General features: G+C 36.2%; 1 protein-coding gene across 1 annotated transcript in view; it reads right to left on the bottom strand.

The window, feature by feature from the left end:
* LOC117117841 (metabotropic glutamate receptor 3-like) overlaps nucleotides 1–22,516 on the bottom strand; it is a 48,510-nt gene that overhangs the window by 18,320 nt on the left and 7,674 nt on the right. The window contains exon 3 of the mRNA XM_033262317.1: nucleotides 17,974–18,258. Within this exon, the coding sequence (XP_033118208.1) occupies nucleotides 17,974–18,258 (285 nt within the window). The remainder of the gene's footprint in view (nucleotides 1–17,973; nucleotides 18,259–22,516) is intronic.

Raw genomic sequence — 22,516 nt, 5'->3', positions numbered from 1 at the left:
AGCGCACACATAGTAGCTACCACCAGATTATCCGACTGAGCTAAGCTGCTCGCATAGCCTACTAAGCTGCTGAGTGTAGCCTACTTCCCTCGACATATTATAATCGATACCCAGCTAACAATATTAAGTTAAAAGAACGCTATAATAACGTTACAGTTTGGTGTTGAAAACGTTATTTTGTAGAACCATAAGTACGTTGTGCTTCCTATTAATCCGTTAACACTGTTTATTCTGAGAGGTAAAAATGTTTACTAATTCACAATTAAAAAAAATTTAAAAAAACATGCTATTTTTTTTGTATTGACTCACATGACAAGAAGCATTGCCTTCAGCAGAATCAGTCTCGCGGCTCCCTTCCTGTTAATTCAGTACACGATTTCCAATTTACTTGTCAAAATCTATCATTTTACTTATTATTTTTTATAGTACTTTATGACAGGTCGCATCGAATTCGTATTACTAGTGTCACCACGACTCTGTCAGAAATTATGCTAACGTATTACCAGGTATTTTCGATGAATTGGCATGTGTAATAGACTGTAGTGTTTCTAACATGAAAGCAGAAGAGAGTGTTCTAACGATTAATCTAGATATATAAGGGCAAACTTTCTACTACATAGGCCTAAGTTATAACATGTGAATGCGCCTGGCCAGGGATTACGACTAGAGCGACAGCTCAGTTGGCGCGCACGACTGTGGAAGTCACTGTTTCTAACATGAAAGCTATTTTCTATTTTTATTTTTCTATCATTAAAATTCTTCTTTGCATCAAGTAAACATTAATGAAATTTACAAAAGTTAATCGATAATGTATGTAATATAAAAAAAAATTTCAGAAACAGCTATATCAAATCGCATTACACATCGTCTATTAAATAATAAGAAGTAGAAAATAAGAATTAAGTTCATAATTTAATTGTAGACATTATATTATTGAAATGTGCGAATTTTATTTAAAAGGGTTATAGAATATTTACAATTTGCAGTAAACAATAATGAAATTTACAACAAACAATATTACAACTATTCTATTTAATATCAAAACAATATCAAATTGCGTTTGTTTAAAGTGAATCATTTAATTAGAAGGTATATAAAAAGGTTACACAAGGATATAAATGCAGTAAAAAAAATATTAGCCACTCATTTATTACCTGGATAGAGCCTTCTCCGATGACGTTTTTGTGTCAGGAGAAATACAGTTAACTAGGGATTTATGTTTGTCTTATGTTATAGTTACAACATTTAGGAACTGTAATAAATTACTATTCCTCGCCTTATTGTAACACATTTAATACATAAAACTTTCTAGAATAACATTTATTTTACCAAACAATCAGTATAAACCAATTTGGCAGTTATAGGAGCAACACAAGAGATCATGTAGAATCCAAGAGAAAGGTTTGGAAGGTTTTAGATACTGTAGGCACTGTAGAAGCAATAAGCATATTGGCTGATTATGATATAATGTGACTAAATGAGAAAGTTATGTAAAATAGAATGCTCTGAAATTCTAGGGCTTTCATTTATAAGATAATGTTTTTCTTTCTTTTACCTTATTGAAACCAACGTTTATTGTGTTGTTTTGAGATCTGATTGTTGTTGGATTTTACAATGAATAAAAGTTATTAGAGAGTTGTGTTTCAACTTTGTGAACTGTGTTAGAATTTTATATGTCAAAGAGTGATTTCTAGTCATTTCTTACCGCTCGGACATACGTCAAGTAGGAATATAAGACAGGAACGTACTGAGCATTCAGTACTATAACACGTCTGGTAGGGCACTTTATTGGCCCGCAGATTTGAAGAGTCGGCGTCACACCAATTAAGGATTAATTACCGTAAGTGCTTTTGAAGCTTCAGTACGGCACTAACTGAAAAGCGCCGCTCACCCGAGAGCGGCGCATATTCAAAAATCGTGCTAAAATGGATACAGTACTATGTATTATATGAAAGCCTATCTGGCATGTTGCAACGTTCACTACTTATATATTCACCAAGAAAATGGTTATTTAATACTAGCACACGATTATATGAACCTCAAAGTATACGATGTACTATCGATTAAGTGCTGTAACGTTACTCAAAATAGAATTATTCATATATACGATAAAAGTCATTTCCTAAATTCAACGAAGGAGACGATATTATTGTACTCTTCAGACAAATGTAATTAACATTAACATTTGTTTATTTTGGTCCGTTATGAACGCTCCAAATGATTTTTGAGTGCCACCGATCTACAAGTGTATGTTCTGATAAATATTACTTATTATTAACGATCTCGCGTATTCCTGTCGGTGGCAGTTCGAGCGAATCGTCATATAAAATTATCCGCTACGCCTGCCTTTGTCTTCGTTCTGCGTTTTCTACAAAATTGCGTCGGCAGACGACTGCCGGTAAATTGTGTACCCGGCTTAATTCGACATATATATTTCAGTATAAGACGTCGCACCAATTCCACACTCAAATTGTAGAAATATACATTGGTATGTGAAATTTTTGACAATGAAACCTAAGTCGTTCCGATACGTACCACCACAGAGATCTTTAGGCCTACATGTAACTCTGATCAAACATACCGATAGAACAATTTAATCAAAATTGCAATAATCACCATATTAACGCTGTGTACCTAATAAATCCTTCAAAAGCCAGCTCTCCGTTAGTCATTAACACCGATTGTGTACCATAATTATTATTACTTTGTAATTATTCCAGGATTATATTGTTCAGCTGATTACTAGGTAAACTTGGTATGGGCCTTGAACATTAGCCATATTGTGGTTGTAAGAGGGTTGCACCTTTTATCATACCTCATGTATTGTATCATAAGCTGCCGAACTTACCGAACCGATTTAAAAATCGAGTCAGTGTGTAAGAATAGGGACGCATGCGTTCGGCGCTTCGGAAATGCGGCCCATTTTTGGGTCCCGATAGCCAATTCCATCGTGAGATTTTAGATGTGATCGGGGTTTTTTTTTTATCATGTTGTGATTGTTATTCTAACTGTGTTTAACGACGAATAATTGATATATCAGTGACAGAAATAAAGGTGCCAGGAGGGAATTCCACTGTTGGAGAGTCACACCACCTCAGCCCCACCATAGTTGGGGCTGAGGTAAGAAAATTTATGATTATGGCACCTCTAGATGGCCGGATATGGCACTCACAGACACTGGATTATGATATGTCCTACAGTCGACTGTAAGACATATATTACAGACACTGGATTATGATATATGTCCTACAGTCGATTTCAGAGACATATTATGCTGTTGCATGGCACTCACTGACTTCACATTGCGAATATAATTTCCTTTTTAATCTCCATTTTAAAAATGTGTTGACAAATTTGGTAGGGTATTTGGTATCCGCCACTGGATATAATATGATATATCCTGCAGTCGATTTCAGAGACACATTATGGTGTTATGTATGAACAAAGTCCTTTTTGGTCAGGCTGCTAGATTTTCGAGGAACCTATGGATAGGGCCCCTCCGGGGCCCCTGGTCGGGGGTTCTGCGGACCACCGCATGAGAGCGATAGGCGTTACGCCGCTGCAGATATGGCACTCAACGGAGCGGAGTTGGATTTGTTGGCCGACGGTCGTATGACCGTCGTACAGCGCACTGGAGTGCCCGGCTTTAGAAAACAAAACGGTAATGTTATTTTAACGATCTTATAACATACATTTGTCGCCGAATCAGACCTACGTTTTCGAATCATAGTCTTTTCGTTGTCGTTCCATTTCTACGTTCTCTATGTCCGAGTGAAAGCGTTATATTTTGTGGCTCAATAAACGCAATTTATTTCTCAGATGATATATGACTACACAGTTTGCTGATAGATCGAATACATTCAAATGTTTACAAGTAGGTTATTTTTGTTGACCTGAATAGTCGAGGGGATTTGTAGATACTGTTGTTGTTGTTTTAAATGTTATTGATTCATTATACCACGGCTGGCGATTGGTTGGTTCCAACCTTGGCAGATTGCAAGACGACATTAAGAAAAATCTATTACAGCAACAATTCTACCTGTTTCACATTGCTAATTATTTATTAACCCCAATACTTAATCCGACAATGGAAAAAATAAGTTTTTTTTTTAAATATAATTCAACAAATGGTCGATATAACAGCAGAACAGTAACATCAAACAGTAATTGCATTTTCTGTCAATGCATTATGTCTGAAAATTATAATTAATTCACTGTGCTAAGTGAGAGATAAAATCCCTGATTGGGTTATGATTAATCATGTATTTCATAGATCCTTCAACACACAAGGGTTTGATGCACCCTATACAGTGGCGTATCTAGGGAAGTGAGGGGAGCACCACCTATAACCCCTCCCCCCACCGTTGCCACCCCTTTCATTGAAATTGTTCGAAGCAAAACAATCACGCAAAAGTATAGATAAAAATCACTTCATATCACCAGACATCGAGCCCTCCATTTTACATTCGTGTCCCATCAGTTCCCCCACCCCTGCACATTTTGAGATACCTAAATATATACGTCACTGCGCTTAAGTGCATTTGCTGAAAGACGGTGCACTTATTTATACTTGCAATTTCAGCCCTCCAGCTGAAACACAAGGAGAACATTGGATGGGAATGAACCGGGTACAGAGTCCTCTAGAGAGTCGACTGAGCTACGCTGCTCATTATTTCTCCAACCTGCCATAATAAGAAGACCGAATAGTTCTAGTTTCAGACGCTGTGTGGGATTTTAAACCCGACCTAGATAAGTAATCAAAAATTAACAATGTATCATTTAAATACGAAAAAAAAAACCTACCACAATTACGAATTGAGTAATGAATGTGTATGCGACTAAATTTGGACAGTAGAAGAAGTAGCTAAATTATTGCTTAAATGTGAAGACGCTCCACAAATTTCTCCTAGGTAATTTAGTTAGCTGATAAAGCTATTAAATTAGGACGTGATATTCAAATTGTTAAAATAGATGTAAGTTGAGTGTGTAGGCCAGAACATTTCTTTAGAAAAATGTTGCAAGGTGTACACGGAGTTAAAGACTGTTCACATAGCCTGTGTTGAATATTATCATGTAGGCGGATTTAGTAAGGTTTAGTGTGAACACATATCCACACACTGCGTCATCATACTGTTCAGTCTGTGTATGCATAGCGTAAACCTCACCAAGTTCGCCCTACCATATACAACATTTTTATCGGGTCTATTATGAAACAGCGCCGCCAAGGTCTCGCAACTTATTGGGGACTTCCAGCGGTCTATCCTAGCCTAATGCTAGGTTGACACTATGTTCCCGGTGGCCACGGCAGCCCCGTTTGCCCGGAACGTAGTGCGCCATGGGATTTTGGCAATTTTTTTCCACGTTTCAAGTTTGCGTCTTGGCTTATTTGGTGGCAGAGCTTGGATACTTTTTGTTTTACTTGTGGCATTCTTCCATTTAATGATTCCCGTCCCACTACGGACCGCCTCCAAGTTTTTATGGCTTATTACGTACTGTCACGTTTTGTTACGATCACCCCGTTTTACTGCGGCTAAAGGCCAACTCAGACAACGTCGTACGACGCAACCCGACGCAATTTGTTGTCGCGTCGGGTCTGTGTGAGTTAAACGCAGACGCGATGGTGTGCGTCGGGGGCAGTCGCGTCGTAGAATATTAAACATGTTTAATATTTCTCACGACGGCTTAAGACTGTCCCCGACGATAAATCGGGTCGGGCTGCGTCGGCCGACGCTGTCTGAGTTGGCCTTTAGGCCTACTATGTTCCTCATTCGCACCGTGACTGAAGTGGCGAATTTTTTGACAGTTTAAAAATTTGCGCCGGCATCCACGGCAATCACGGCCCGTCACGTTTGCCCATTGCGTCCCCACGCGTTGTCTCGCGTTGTCTCACGTCAATTTTGTTCACGGTGGCCTGAAACGTGGTTGCATTGGCCACCGTGAACATAGTGTAAACCTAGCATTAGCAGCTAGTTAGTCGCAAGTAGAGCGTCGCGCAAACACTGTACGTAGCGCAAAATGCCTAGGCCTCTGGATGTCTCCCAGTGGTAGTGTTCATTAATAATGTATGCCAATGAAAACAATCCTTTCATACTTTGTGTGCACTCCGTCCATTCTGAGACATTTTTCAAAGGGATGTTGCAGAAACAATATGTAATGTATTTAAGATATTTTTGTATTGAACCATACACAACTCAAACATAGTGCATTATTATCTTTTTATTTCTAGGCCTATCTTGAGTGCCGTATGTCCGGATATCATAGTGCCCAGCCCTCAGCTATTACACGAGTGAACTTCCTTTTATCATATCCATACATAAAAGTAAAGAGCAGTTATAATAATAAGTATTTACCGTATTTGACTTTTGCCACAATACTAGGTGCGGCTTTCAAAGGAATTACCACTACTGTTTAGGCTATTAAATTACCATTTGTATATCAAAGAATTATATACATACAACGAAACAAGAAATACCAGTTGGACTGTTCCGTCTTTCTACTCTCGTTTGATTTATTTTATTGGTATTTTATTGCAAAAATTCGACTATAAAAATAAACAATTATCCTTTTAATAGTCGTATGGTACAATATGGTTCCGAAAAGCAAAAATAAGTTATTATGTTGTTTGAGGTTTTATAACATCAATAATAATAATAATTTACGTAGTTCAAATGTGAAATAACCTCCTGTAATAGTCTAAAATTGATACTGTATTTCGGAATAAGAAAATAAGGTTGAGCATAAATGGTAATGGTAATGGTAATGGTGGGATATTTGTAGTGCGCCTTCCACAATAAAATCGTCTCAAGGCGCCGAAAAAAAGTAGGACCAAGAATTTTAAAAAAAATAAATTATTTTATATCTTATATTAAAGAGCCTATATTAATCAGAATATTTTAATGATGACGTCACGATTTCTGCAATTATGTTTTCACCACTGTCTGTTTAGAAAGAATACACATAGACTAAGAAAGCGATCATCGTACAATTTAGTGGAATGGTACGTATTTTCTAAAAAAAAAGAGATGATTAAATATTTGGAAGAAAAAGTCAAAGGACACCGTCAAGATCAAGATAATTTTGAGCGACGCCCGACCACTCCCATGTTGCTCTCGCCGAAAACCACGGATCCCTAGTGCAAATCCTGTTGCCACTCCTGATTCTAACTCTGATTTATATCTTGGAAACACAATTATATACCCAAAAAATAGTTATAAAATAACAAAGTAATTTCTTCAAGAAAGAATAAACTATAATCTATAGCAGTTGATGAAAGAAAAATTTCGATTGTTTGAAATAAAAAAGCATAACATAAACAAAAATATTTAAAAAAAACAAAAAAAAAAACAAACAATGAAACTAAAAGGATGCAACAACACAGGAAACTAGTTAGCCTGAAGCTAAGCAACATGATACAGTTTTTTATTCAAAACCCAATGTCATCACGTGACATCCCACTAAAATTTTGATCTGCTGCAACTAAAACCGTTCACACACTGCGCCCGACACTCGTCGGCCGACGCGGTAATTCTATGAAGAACGCAATGCCACGATGCACACACAACTGATGTGCATTCTACAATCCGTCACCGACACCACAAACCAACAAATTCACAATTTTTCATTTTTTTTTTCGACATTTCGATTATGTGCATCAAAATAATCTGGATAATAATAATATTTGTGCATCAAATAAATCTGGATAAGCATAGTTTGTAGGCCTATGAATCACCCTTTTTCTTGACTACAAAATGGCTGTGTTTGTTCTGATCGTTATCACAGACACAAACTTGTTCACGCAAATTAAAAAAATTTCGATATCCTAATATTGAAATTTTCTGTTTTATGAACTAGTCCTCAAATTTCCTCAAATCGCCGTTTTGGTCAAACTTAAAGTTTGTATCTCTTCGTGAAATTTACGGTGATGATCAGCAGACGGCATCGCGTCTAGCGCTTACAGAGTTGGATTCGTCGTACAACTGTCGCACAACGCAGTGAGTAAATTACAGCTAAATTGTATTATGAGCTTAAAAACCGTATGAAAAATTTGGACAATTAGGCCAACATCCGTAGTTGGAACAAAACTGTTGATGCTGCCTTCGGCCGCGCCTACAAGAAAGTGAAAATTTAAATGTAAAGTATCCGCTTGTGGTATAGTTAATGTTATACGGTAATTTTCCAGACACATGAAAGTCAATTTTTTGTCTTCTTTAATTTGTTTTATGCTATTAATAAGCCAATTCGTAGTTTTAAGTACGCATGCCCGTATATCTAAGGTTATCTTGTATCATGTTGTGTAAATGTTTGTTTATGTTGATTGACCTCTATACAGGCATATCGAATAAAGATAGAGGTGTAATTTACTGTTATAAAAGAATCCACTTTTTTTTTAAAACATATGTCTATAGATAAACATTTCACTATTACCATTTGGCAAATAGTATAGTATTGTATTATAGATCTGGAGTCGTGGCTATCTAGACTCTGTTTATATTCAACGTTTTTAAACGCTCATATAATTTTAAAGTAAACATTTACTGTGAATTCCATTTGGCTTCAGGAAAGCTTGCGGTTGAAATAATAGCGTTTATATACAAGACATTATATTTGGTCATATTAAAAGAGAATTCATGTTTAGAAATCGGATCGCTAAAGAACATCAACCTGATGACATTTACGTCACTGAAAACCTATCTAATACACTGATTATAGAACATCCAATTTTGAAACTAAATCTGGGGTAATGTATTAAGATAACGCAGCTGCAAATTCCTTCAATTTGTTTCTTGGTTATAACCTATTTAAATATAAATGTCAAGAGACTCAATTAGACAACATCAACATCCACCTGTGAGGGCGGTTTGGCACAGTAGAAGTGGTTTTAGTTTCCCAACCTCGAGGGCGGGGTTTCAATCGTTCGCTGTGCATTTTGCTTGTGTCAGTGCTAGCAAGCCGCTTTATCTACATTGCATAAGACTACCCAGCTGAATCAAGGGGTAACAATTCGTACCGGTAAATTACTTGGAGTAACTTGCGGTGGGCCAGCGTCCAACCCAATGAAGCATCACGCTCTCATCCACTTTGCGCTACTACCTGACAAAGGATTTACTTTACAACATCCACTACTCCACACCAAATGAAAAGGCATTTAAAATTTTACCCATAACATAATATTTAGTTTTATAAAAGTCACAACGGCCGTCGGTCGATGCGATTCTATGGGGAACGCAGAGCCACGATGCGCGAGCAACGGAACGTTTTTAATGACGAAGGTCCATTCAGAATGCCACCGAGAATCAGCATATGGCGTTGCGTCGTACGTAGCACTCGCAGGGAGCGGAATTGGATTTGCCGTACGACCGTGTCACCACGTAGTGAGTGCTCGGCTTTTGTACCCAAACATCACCATTCATTGAACACTACAAAATAATAGCATTCAAGATCGTCAATTTGAACTCGGAGTTAGCTTCCTCAATGTTTTGTTCACGCTAGATTAACATTATTATGGCCACCTAAATTGGAAATCAATAATTTGAATCAACAAAGACTCGTCATACGACCACTGGCTTATAATCACTGCAAACAATGGCTTATATTGAAGATGATACATAACAGCTCAGACGACGAAACCTAGTGGACTGTAACGATTATCAACAAACACATACATAAACAAAAACAGTTAAACTCTTTCATTAAACTTTACAAAAGGAATTAATAGGACATACTGTATAACAAAGGGAAATAGCTTCCTCCGTACAAAATGCAAACATTTTCTTCAAACAGCTCGAAGAAAGCTCGCAAAATCGATTTTCCCCGTTATTTTTAACATTTATGATTCTTGTATAGTAAATTGTTGTGCATTATCTTTGAATCTCGTCTCAGTCGATGTCGATATCGAATGTTCCTCGCGCGCGCGCGACGACTGGCTGAAACCGCAGAACAGATGAATTTGCAACTACACAATTTTGCAAGGTACTTGGTCTGTGGTTTCGTTGCAACCACTTTCTTGCGCAAAGTTTGCCAATTTTTGGCGTACGTCGGCTTGTGGAATTTTCGGTGGTTCACAATGCCAAATTGATTATGTGATTGGCGTAGTTAGGCGTAATTGCGTCTAATAATGTGAACTAGACTTACCTCGGAGTGCGTGTGCATTAACTTCAACGTTCTGGGCATATGTTTACACATAAGCAATGCAAGTCATGATTAACTGAAGATTGTTCCCAATGCAATAGATTTTGGCTTTTTTTGTTACCGGCTGTACTTTACTTGATTTTATTGTGAATTACGATACCGAAACTAAACAAATTAGGTTCACAAACAAGAGAATGTTAAGATCAATATTTTCAGTTGACAGAAAGCTAGCATATGAATACACACTTTTTCGTCATCACTTTCCCCCAAGACGTTTTGCAAAAAAATTGAAAGATTATCCTCATAATATGAGGATAATATTGTTTTCGTTTGCCTGATGTCGTCATGGTGTCGTCAATTAATCATCAAACTATTCATTATCCTGCATAAGCTTGTGTTTACTTTTACAATGGTGGTTCGTATGGATACAATCCTTTACTATTCTATTTGATAAATATACAAAAGTGCATATTGATTTGAACATTTCTTCTGAAAGACAATCAATCACTGAAAGATGGAGGTATTCAGTTTTCTAGTAACTTGAATTTCAGACCGCCTTGTGCTTTTCCAAAAAAATACTTGGAGCAATATTTCGTGCTACATTTCAATCAGAGTTTGATTTTGAAGCATTGGTCAAATTTTGCAAAGTCAAATTCTAATTCTCCTATATACTTTTTTTACGCCTACCTTTAGCACACTATTTTCAAAAGAAAATGTTTGTCCAACTTGTGCAATCAGAGTTCTATATATATGTTCTATATACTGTACAACTAATATTCACTGATGAATATGATAACAAATATCATTCATTTATTTTATTAATTGTTTAAGGCCCAATGCCTGGGATAGTCTAAGCAGCGATTTTCATTAATTTTCTAAGTGGCATATCCTTTCACAAGACAAACATACAAACAAGATGCTCTACATAGACAAGTCTTACACTGCGATCGGTATACGTCGTAAAATGACCCCAAGCATGAACATTTATCTTGACTCATTTAATATACATGTAAACATCTTATTGGTGGAAAGTGATAATGGCCACTTAAGCCAAATGATTATGACATGTGTGGCTGGCGACCAGTACCTCCCACAATAACTTTCTCAACATGTTCAAAACTCCGCGACCGTCCACGGCCCTCTCTCTTGTCACGAGCAAGTTACTCTTAGCTGCTATCACACTATCACGAACTGGCCACGGCGGCGGTGAGGTCGTGTACCGATCGCAGTGTAGATCGTGATAATGTGAGAGTAGCTCTGGGGTGGAGTTGTTTTGGTCGTGAGACCAAAATCCTATTACCGTGATAGGAATTGAACCAAGGACCATTGAATTGGAGAAGGCAAGCGTCTTAACCACAAAGCTATTCAACTAAGAGATGTTCAAATACAAGATTTAATTAAGCCTTACATTATTTTTCTTTTTTTGGTACTTTATTAGATTAATGAGCTGTTACTTTAAATCGCAAGACTCAGAAACTAGCCTAATGGCAAACAGCAAACGTTCAAATAAATATTTACAATTGAAAGAATGTTCGCTTACAATAACACAATTTCTCCGTCATCACTCTCCCTTAAGACGTTGCAAAAAATGGGAAGCATAAAATCTTCGTGTTATTGTTAACAGTTCTTAGTGCATGTGAGGTTATTTGGGTATACGGTGATTTCATCTGAATTGATGACGTCATGTTGTCGTCACGTAAAGCCATGCTCCGGAGGAAAATGTTGTTTTGATGTGTTGTACAACTGCTTTTTCCAAGACATAAAAATGGTGTTTGACAAAAAATCTCTGGAATTGTTAAGGATACATTGATTTTCGAATATTTAAAAAACGGGGGGAAAAGAGGGAAAAGGGTGGTTACGCCCGTTTCCCCCAGTTTTTAAATATTCAAAAAATCTGTATCTCATTAAGCGTTCTCGAGTTTTTTTGTCAAACATCATTTTTGTGTCTTAGAAAAAATCCAGTTTTACTACATATCAAACATTTTGTTTCCTCCTGATCTTGACTTGATCGATGTCGTTTTCATTCTGCTTAAAATTGTGCGGAACTGCAGCTTGTGGTTAAGAAGCTTGGCTCCCAACCTGGGTCATGGGATAAGAGTGTTCATTTCCTGTCAATGACATAATTTTCTCGAAGACAAACAAATTTACCCCATTCCCTTGTCATTATCATAATGAGATTTAGATTATGTAGAGCAACATGTTTGTATTATGTAAAGGATTGTCACTTACTATACTCAATAAGAGCGTAATTAATATCGGTGTTGGCAATCCTTGGCCCCTTTTTCTTCTCGTCTTATCATTAGGGAGATTTCGTAACATTACAAAAACGATAACGAATACGAATACGTCATTATCATTATCGTCATTCGTGCCTGAAACATTATTGACAATGCTGAACGAGCTGTGCGGAATTGTAGCTTGGTGGTTAAGAAGCTTGGCTCCCAACCTGGGTCATGAGTTAAGTGGGTTCAATTCCTGTCAATAACATAATTTTCCCGAAGACGAACAAATCCACCCCATTCCCTTGTCATCATCATAATGAGATTTGGATTATGTAGAGCAACATGTTTGTATTGTGTAAAGGATTGTCACTTATTAGATTCAATAAGAGCGTAATTAATATCGGTGTTAACAATCTTGGTCCCTTTTTGTTGTCATTGACCTTCTCGTCATTATCATTAGGGAGATTTCGCAACCTTACGAAAACGATAAACGAATACGTCATTATCATTATCGTCATTGCCTGAAACATTATTGACAATGCTGAACGAGCTGCATATTATCCTTAATTAATGCAAAAGGCATGAATCGCGTAAGTTTTGACAGATATGCCAATGTATGGATAAGGTTGTCTAAAATTTGATGACGTAACCGTATTCGTTATCGTTTTAGTAAGTTTGCGAAAACTCCCTATTATCATCATCGTCAACGTCATGGTCATTGGTCATCACCATCATCATCATCATTGTCTTCGACGTCGTTATTATCACCATTATTATTCGTCATCATTATCATGGTCACCATCATCATCATCATCATCATCATCATCATCACCACCATCATCATTACCATCAACATGACCCATCATCACTATTATCATCAACATGCCCAGCATCATGATAACGATTGATTCATTTTCCCCAATTTTTTCTTGAGTCTTCATTCGTATTATTATATTGCAAAAATAATAATCACTTACAGTAGTATCTGATAATTTTAATCAAAAATGTATTTTGTTTGCATGAATTGTATTGTTTTTATTGTTGGGTCTTTTCAGTGTATTGAATATTTAATTGTAAATTTAATGCAATTCAGATTTTTTGCTGCCAATCGAATATTAAATAAAACTGAAAAAGAAAAAAATAAACAATGATCATCATTATCATTTTCACCATCATCATCATGATTATCATGATCATCATCATTATCATCATGATTATGATCATGATCATGATTATCATCATCATCATCATCATCATTATCATCATCATTTTTATCCCTACTGTTATTACAAGATCATCATCAACATCGTCACCTTCATTATCATCATTATCTTCAATCAATCAATTAATTAATCAATCAATCCAATATTTATTCATGAATAACTTTTCAAATGTTTAAATATAAACAGTTGTTTTTCAAAAGGTCGTGATCAACTATAATTTACTCTTGAAGGAACTTAAAGTAGGTGATGATCATAATCATCATCATTATTATTCCTACTGTTATTACAAGGCCTGTTATATATTCGTTTGATACTTATAATACTCTATTTCATTAGGGGTATTGTTAGACCGATTATGATCAGGCTTACAGGTATTGTTCTTGTAATTATCGCCATACGTCTTCATTCATCAATGCATTTAAGAGTAAGATAAAAACAGTAGACGCAAACAAGCTCGTTGAATCACGTGACTTCTGCCCTCTATTCTCAAGGGTTGCATTAATGTAAGTCTTCGAACAGTTCAGGTATGATTGATGAGACAAACCCGCTGGTGGAGTAAACGTGCTTCCCATTTCCGATACGAATCGTTATTTTTATATTACAGCACAGTAATTGGATAATAAATGGTAGACGTATTTCATTATTATAACGTTAATAACGTTACTCTGGGTACCTACTTCAGTAGCGAAGCCTGTTAATATAATCCTCTAAGAACTGTATTTCGTACTAGGCATCAGGGGTGGATCTAGAAATGTCCGAAAATCGAGGGGATGGGGGTGGGGTGGTGGGTGCAATCGAGAAGCAACACTACTCAGGGAGTAAATATCCTCCAGGGAGTCCGAGTTTTGGGCAATCAATATTTTTTACCTTTCTTACTTTTTCTCCTTTGTTTTTTTGTTTTTTTTTTACTTTTAAAAATAATAAAATAATAATAGTTCATTCTTATATAGCGCAAGTAAGCAAGCTCTCAGTGCGCTGTACATAAAAAAACAATAAAGATTTCATGTTAAATTAATTAAAAACTTGGATTTGAACGAGTTTAAAGTAACACACTGTCTGATGGAGATTGGAAAGGGGGACTGGGTCCGCCCCCCCCCCCCGAATCCGCCTCTGTGCCTACCAATTAATTCGTCTCAGAAGAATTTGTAAAGAAAATGGTGACTTTCAAATAAAAGGAAAAGATAAACTTCGTTAGAGTTAGAAGATATTCTAAAGAGCATAACGGCCAAATAACCTGGATAAAGTGTTTTGAAACCTCAAGTACTGTTCTGGCCTAGAGCACGCATCGTGATTGAGATTACTTAGGATTATAGGCCTACATAAACGCCGTTGATTCAAACATTTCATCCTTGTGGTAGATACATTTATTGAATTATATTTCTCTGTATTCTGTATTTTCTGATTATTTCACTCTCTCTCTAAAACAAAATTGTGTATACGGCCGCGTACATATTCCTAAAAATCGGGCTTGTGCGTATTGTTTCACCTTTAGGTGTAAAACCACGATGAACACTCTGTTGCTAGGCCTATGTTGCAATCTTATTAATAAAATTCTCTTGTATATCGATAAATCCCATCATCATGTTCAGTAGATGACGTGAAAACTCCTATGAGCCCGTCACTGTCGCCTCCATTAAAGGCAGTTAACACAAAAAATTCAATTAAAAGAATGGGCCTACATTAGTTTTGGAGGTAGGGGGAAACGTGAGCTGGGTCCACCAAAACAGAGAGGGGAAAACAAAGAAAAGAAAAGAGAAATAGTGAAGCACGGTACTCAATAACAAGCTTCCCCATTTTTTATCATTACTATTTATGTTTCACTTCGATCGATAAACTTACACTTTTGTATCATTATTTTCAAATTATTCACATTGCCACCCTTGAGTATTTCCATAGCAACAAATCATTTCCTCCATACCACATTATAACATTTTTTTTTCTCACCGAACATTTATCTACATACTACATAAAGCCAGTGGTACAGCGGTAGAAACGGCGATGTCCTCCAATGAGGAACACATCTCTTGCTTTTAAATGAAACCCTTTTAACACGTCAAATAAATCGATGATGTTTTCTTTATCTATAACCACGACATTGACGATACTCATCTCTTTCAAATCAATGTTAACTCAACTCATTTCATCCCACCATAAACGTTCGAATGTACTTAAGTGGCATTTCCTCGACGTCTCCTCCAATACCAATGGCGAATAGCTGACTACATTTATCTACTCAAAAACCTACCAACCGACATAGCTTTCTAAATTAATCTATATTATTTAATTTCAATGTCTGTACATCAGACGGATATATTTGAATGAGGCCAGCTACGTGTTTCATGTCAACGAACTCGCCGTTCACAAATGATATATACAGTTAAGACTCTCGTGCGTATTAGGCGACCACCATCGGATCCAGGTAAAGTCGTCCCTTACGAGTCGTCGCTTACGAGAAGTGTCGCCTACGCGAGTACAATCCGAGTGGAGACCAAGGCCTATATTGATTTTGGGTCTCTTGTAGAAATGATCAATACAACGACCTTCTGGGATGGTCGCTTACTAGATGTAAAATACCAAAGATAAATCAAGTTTTTAAGCCCAAATTGGTCGCGGTCGCTTGCGAGAGATGGACTTTTACGGGAGGTTGGCACTTACGCAAAACGGGCTTAAGAGAGGCGGTCGCGCAGAGTTACCAAATTTTATTTAATGATTGAATGGGAAACAAAACGTGTTATTGGCAAGTGTTCACCTAACAGACGTAGTCGCCTATGAGAGAGGATGTCGCACATAGAGGTTCAGCTGTAGTTGATAAAACGGATTGTCCTCAAGACCTTATTGCCAATGCAAGTTCTAACAACACAATATCAAGTGTCCGAATAGATACTCAGTTTGTGTTTAAAATCGGGCACTAGCTGCGTCGACGAATCCAATTCTGTTCCCAGTAAGCCCTAGACGACGCAACGCCGTCTACTGATTTTTGGTGGCAGTCTGAACGAATCGCCATTAAAAACGATCCGTTGCGCGCGTCGTGGCGTTGCGTTTTCCATAGAATCGCGTCGGCCGACGACCGTCGGGCGCAGTGAGTGGCCGGCATTGACAATGAATCCGAAGTTTCGGATCGGAAGGTCTACCGAACCGATTAGAAAATTAAATCAGTGTGTTAGAATAGGGGCGCTTGCGTTCGGCGCTTCGGAAATGCGAGGTGAACACAGCTTTCTATCTGTCTTTAAACCGAAAGGTCCACTGATTAATCTCAGATAAGAAAGTATAATACATACTCCAAGTATTGAAATACACGCCATCGTGTTGAATACTTGGAGTATGTATTATACTTTCCTATCTGTCTTTGCATTTCAGCGCTTTCTGCCTGTCTTTGTGTGTCAGCATCATTAATATGGCATTTTATACGAAAGGTTACATATTACTGTAATGTGTTTTTTCTCCCCAAAAAAATAAAGCATGTTGTAATTATAATATGTTTATTGTACGTCTTAAGGGAACGCCCGAAATAGGCTGTGGTAAAAATTAGAACCGTGAGTATACGCAAATATTTTGTTTTATTTTATTATTTTTTTCGAAGTGGCATTATTAAATAGAAACATCGACTATATTTTATAAGCTGCTTTAAGTCAAATATGCAACGCGATATGATAGACACAATAGACACAATGGCATTAATCTGCAAAAATTGGCAGTTGAGTCTTATCGCTTTTATTAATATTATTTTCTATTATGTCTCGAATTTTCATGATAATTCATCCACAATTTAAGTCAACATGAATTTTAATTCATTGGTTAGACAGTCATAGATAATACAAAGCATATTTAACACGTCCTCAGTTAAAACCTTACTTTTAATGTAGACCTACGTGTGTAGTTTTAATTAACAAACGTATTGTAGCCCTCAGAAGCGCGATGCTTGTTTACTTCCAGTCCGGTGTCACGGGAACACCGACCCCGAAAGTTTGCGCCTTTGCCTTTAGTAAATTCAGCACTTGCCAGGAATTTTAGTCCTGTGCCCCCGAATTTTGTGAAATTTTCACTCCCGTTTAGTGAATTTGGCCTGGAAGTTTCAAATTCACTATGAACTGGGGTCGGGGTGGGGTTCGAATTCTTTTGATACTGTGGTGCAGGTTGTCACGCCGGAAGCATGATTGAGCGACGGATAATTTCAGAGTGTAGCGGCGGTTAGCCGTCTATCGGCCCCTGCAAACGTAGGTCAGATCTAGAATGTAGGCCTATAAACTCTCGTCTGACATAATAACAATAACTTCACTTCCATACTTTACTACACTCTCCAGTATAACGTGTGGATGTGCTAAAATATTTTGATGTATATTTTAACCTTTGAAATAGACATGGCACTACGAGACGTCTTATAATTGTCAAAATGCTCTTACCTTCAACATCAAAGCGTTCAGGCCGCACGGTTATGGCGTCTACGGCACTGTTCACCATTCCGCTTTCTACGATTGACTCCTTCGTCCCCCAACCATCACTAGCAACCCACAAAAATCTCTCCGTAAGGTTATTACTTGCTTTTAGCAATCCCTTGATCTGGTCGTCTTGGGCAAAAATAACTACAACGCGGGCTTTTTTATCTTCAGCAAGGTACGATACAATACGACTGTAAACGGCCTCTGTAGCACCACGCTCGATGACCTCCGAACGAGAGATACAAATGCCTGAAATCAATGATAAATATTTGAAAAAACAAATAAATACTCTTTATACACTGTCAGATTTATGGGAGTGTCTGATCAGGCATCTGTGGTGGAGCATCGTTCATGTATATGATTCTTATTTGTTCTCTTCTGTTGTTCTTTATTTTTAGACCACTGTTCCGCAACCTATGGGTCGCGACCCAATGTTTGGGTCGCGAAATAAATTTGATAGGTCGCATATCTCTTCAGATTGTAGAAATGTTGTAATACGAACGAAGACAAAGGAAATCAAAATTACAGTAAAAAAAACGTGCATTTATGATACGTGCGTTGTCAATAGTTTCATTTTTAATAATATACTATCAAAACATTTGTACTTCAGTTATGACTTGAAAGGTTTAGTTGTGCTTATATCAATGTGTTTGGCTTTCATTTTTCTCATCAATTAGTGCGTATATTAGTCTTCCAATAATCCATATATTTCTGGCAGCAAATTTAAGAATTTATTTTTTGTAGTAAAACGTCTGTAATAACTTCATTTCATTTCATTTAATTTCTTTAGGCACGAGCGCCAAAGATATGCCAATAATTGTACTATCCTATGTAGCATATCTGTAGGGTACAGGGGATTGAATGGATTAATAAACCTGGGTTCGAATTTGGACATAAAAAGACAAACTAAAATACCACAAGTCGAGCTCTAGCTTGGTTGTTAAGAAGCCTTGTCGGATTTTTCATTTTGATCAAAAAGATCTCCAGTGACGAATCCAGGAATTCAAAATAGAGTTGGCCAACGGAGGAAGTTTTACAGATGGAGAATCAAGATTATCTTAGTGCCGGCTCACCACGGTTGGGGCTGAGGTATTCAAATTCAAATTCATTTGGAGTTAAAACCTTCCTAAAAATCTTTAAAAAAGAACGAACTATCCTAATGTTTGATAAAACAATGTCTGTTCAATGATGGAAAGGAAACATAAGTAAGAAAAGGAAAACGAAACACAAGAAAGAAAGGGAAAAAGAAAAGGATAAGAAACGCAAGAAAAAAAAAGGAAAAGAAAAAAGAAAATGAATCATAAGAAAGAAAAGGAAAATGAAAGGAAATGAAAAAGAAACATACGTAAGAATAGGAAAAGAAAAAGAAAAACAAAACACAAGAAAGAAAGGGAAAAGAAAATGATAAGACACATAAGAAAGAAGAGGCAAAGAATATGAAAAGGAATCACAAAGGAAACACAAAAAAAAGAAAAAGGGGAAAAAACGGAAACATAAAAAATTAAATGAAAGAAATGTAAGAAAGAAAAAGAAAAGTCAATGAAATATTTGGAAAGAAAAAATGAAATTATAAGATAACGAAAGACAGGATGGTTTAATTAATGATAAAATGAGAAGGTAAGTTATACAATGATGATTCTTGTATTACATTTTTCTTGTTTGTACCTTTCTGTTGTTCTTTATTTTAAGACCACCGTTCCGCAACCTATGGGTCGCGACCAAATGTTTGGGTCGCGAAATAAATTTGATGGGTCGCGTATCTCTCCAGATTGTGGAAATGTAATACGAACGAAGACAAAATTACAGTAAAGAAACGTGCATTTGTGATGCGTGCGTTGTCAATAGTTTCATTTTCAATAATATACTATCAAAACATTTGTGCTTTAGTATGACTTGAAAGTGTTAGTTTTGCTCATATCAATGTGTTTGGCTTTTATTTTTCTCGTCGATTAGTGTGTATACTAGTCTTCCAATAATCCATATATTTCTGGCAGCAAATTTAAGAATTTATTTTTTGTAGTTAAACGTCTGTAATAACTTCATTTCATTTCATTTAATTTCTTTAGGCACGAGCGCTAAAGATATGCCAATAATTGCAGTATCCTATGTGGCATCATGCCACACATCCGCAGGGGACAGGGGACTGAATGGATCAATACACCAGGGTAACCCCCTACTCTTCTCGAAGAATGTACTGGGTTCTTTAAAGTGCACACGAGACAAATGCGTACAGATGGGCCTATGGTTTAAAAGTACATATCCAAAAAGTCTTGTTCCACCACCGGAACCATTGGCGAGCGAGCCGTGTGAACCAGCGCCCATATTATAGCTGAAGGTTACGGTGCCCCTGACTTAACTGCTCGGTCAATCAACTCGCCATTAAACTTAACTTAAGATTTAATAAATTATGTGGTTATGTTTTATGAGTAATTCAAAGTTATATTATTTTCATTTTTATGGCATTTTAGTTTAGTTTGTGGGTGATTTGAAAAAGCTTTTATAAATGAATTGATATCTTTTAATTTGTTGAAAAAGAATCAAGTTGTCTTGGTTATGGACATATTCCTCGTGTATAAAACGACAGACGTGATTTATTGACTTTGTTTAAAAAAATATAATATTCAATAATATTACCATGAAATTCAGGTGATAGATTTGGTCTTTAGGTCCGATGGGTCGCGTCTGAGTTCTTGACATTTAATTTGGGCTCTGGACTAAAAAGGTTGCGGAACGAAGTTTTAGACATTGCGCCTTGAGCACTTATTTTGGCGAAGATGTTTGCGCTATAAACATCGGTTTTATTATTATTATTATTATTATTATTATTATTATTATTATTATTATTATTATTATTATTATTATTATTATTATTATTATGAGGCTTAGGAAGTGGAACTGTTTTTAGTCGTAAATTCCTGTGTCTTGCTGACACAGGAATAGAACTCAGGACCCGGGCATTAGAAGTCAAGTATCTTAATCACTAAATTTTTAACTCCATTTCAGCACACATGATTGTAGCAGAAAATGAGGTTTTCCAAGTAAGAAAACGATAACGAATAATAGGTACGTCATATTTTCATAAGTTTATATGAATACGGCCTTTCATCTTGCGTCTTACAAGAATCACTATGATATTCGTATCATTTAAATTATTAAAAATAAGTATATAAATTATCTGTTGAAAGTTTTATTATAATACTTACTTTATAATAGAGTTGTTAATGAAAGAATTTTTTGATCTATTAGAATTTTATTTAAGGGCATGAAGCCTGCCTGATTTATTGTGCGAGTAAAATGTTATTCACTGGGTGAGACAAGTCCTTAGTTATCTTATAAATTACATAATACACATATGTTGTGTAATTCTCATAAGCTGCCGATGTTTCTTTTAAATATTTTTTCAAGTATCATTATTCTTTGGTGTTTCTCCTTGTTAAAATGATAAGATTAGAATACCATACAACAAAGTCATTATAATCCGTACACATAAAAAGTAGGCCTACTACTAAAAAGAGGTTAAGGATATCACTATTAACTTTGCTTGGAATGACTTGGGGTTTCTAACTAAGGAAATATAAATACTTATTTATACGTGTTAAGAGCGTATGTTTTAAGACAGTTTTGGCATACCTGGAATAATGTACTTCACTGTTGAGTTGTGATACATTTTTTGCGCTTAACTGATTAAAACCAAGTCCTAACATGATAACTGTTGGGTTTCTCTTGTTAGTTCAATTTCTCTTATTCTTTTTCCCATATATTATTTTGTACAGTATTATGGACAATTTTGATTCCAAAATAAACGATTTAAAAATTGAATTAGATTTCTTACTGATATGATCAATGTGTGCATTCTAGTTCAGTTTGTTGTCAATTGTAGTTCCTAAATATGTATGTATTTTAACTTTTTCCGATTATAAGCTAAAAATAATTTCTTTGGTTTTATTTGGCTTTAAATTAAGATTACAGGTCTCCCTCTAATTAAAGACTTCTCTTTGGGACAGGAGTTTTGCATGGCATTTAGCAGCTTTGGTCTATAACTACAATAAAAATAAAAAAGATAAAAGATATTTGTGAATTGGGGACCACAGAAAATTGATCCTTATTTGAAAGTGAAGCTTACAGAAAAGTGTTCTTTAATTGAAAGTGATCTTTAATTCGAAGGGACTTTAATCAGAGAAAGACCAGTTTTTTTACACTATGGTTCAAAGTATAATAAGTAAAATGATACAATAGTTATCGTTTATAATGTTCATCCTGCATCCGTCTACTAACACTGACTAAGTGTGATACTACAACTTTATACTTGTTTTCCTGTTCCCGATACATAATTGGTGTCATTACTCCTTACCTTATATTATTTTATTAGGTCCTACCTTACTTTACTTCCGTTTTCCTAGACTCTTCTGGCAGTTAATATTACGTTTTATTTATATCAAGATCCAATCATCATTTTCCACATTGTCGTTTTCCAATATTTTGTCTTTTAATATATGATTATTGTATG

Source organism: Anneissia japonica, unplaced genomic scaffold, assembly GCF_011630105.1.
Source record: "Anneissia japonica isolate Jap-2015-1 unplaced genomic scaffold, ASM1163010v1 scaffold288248_len282104_cov177, whole genome shotgun sequence".
In the NCBI taxonomy this organism is placed as follows: Eukaryota; Metazoa; Echinodermata; class Crinoidea; order Comatulida; family Comatulidae; genus Anneissia; species Anneissia japonica.
Note: the sequence above shows the minus strand (reverse complement) of the source record. Positions and strands in the feature narration are given on the sequence as shown.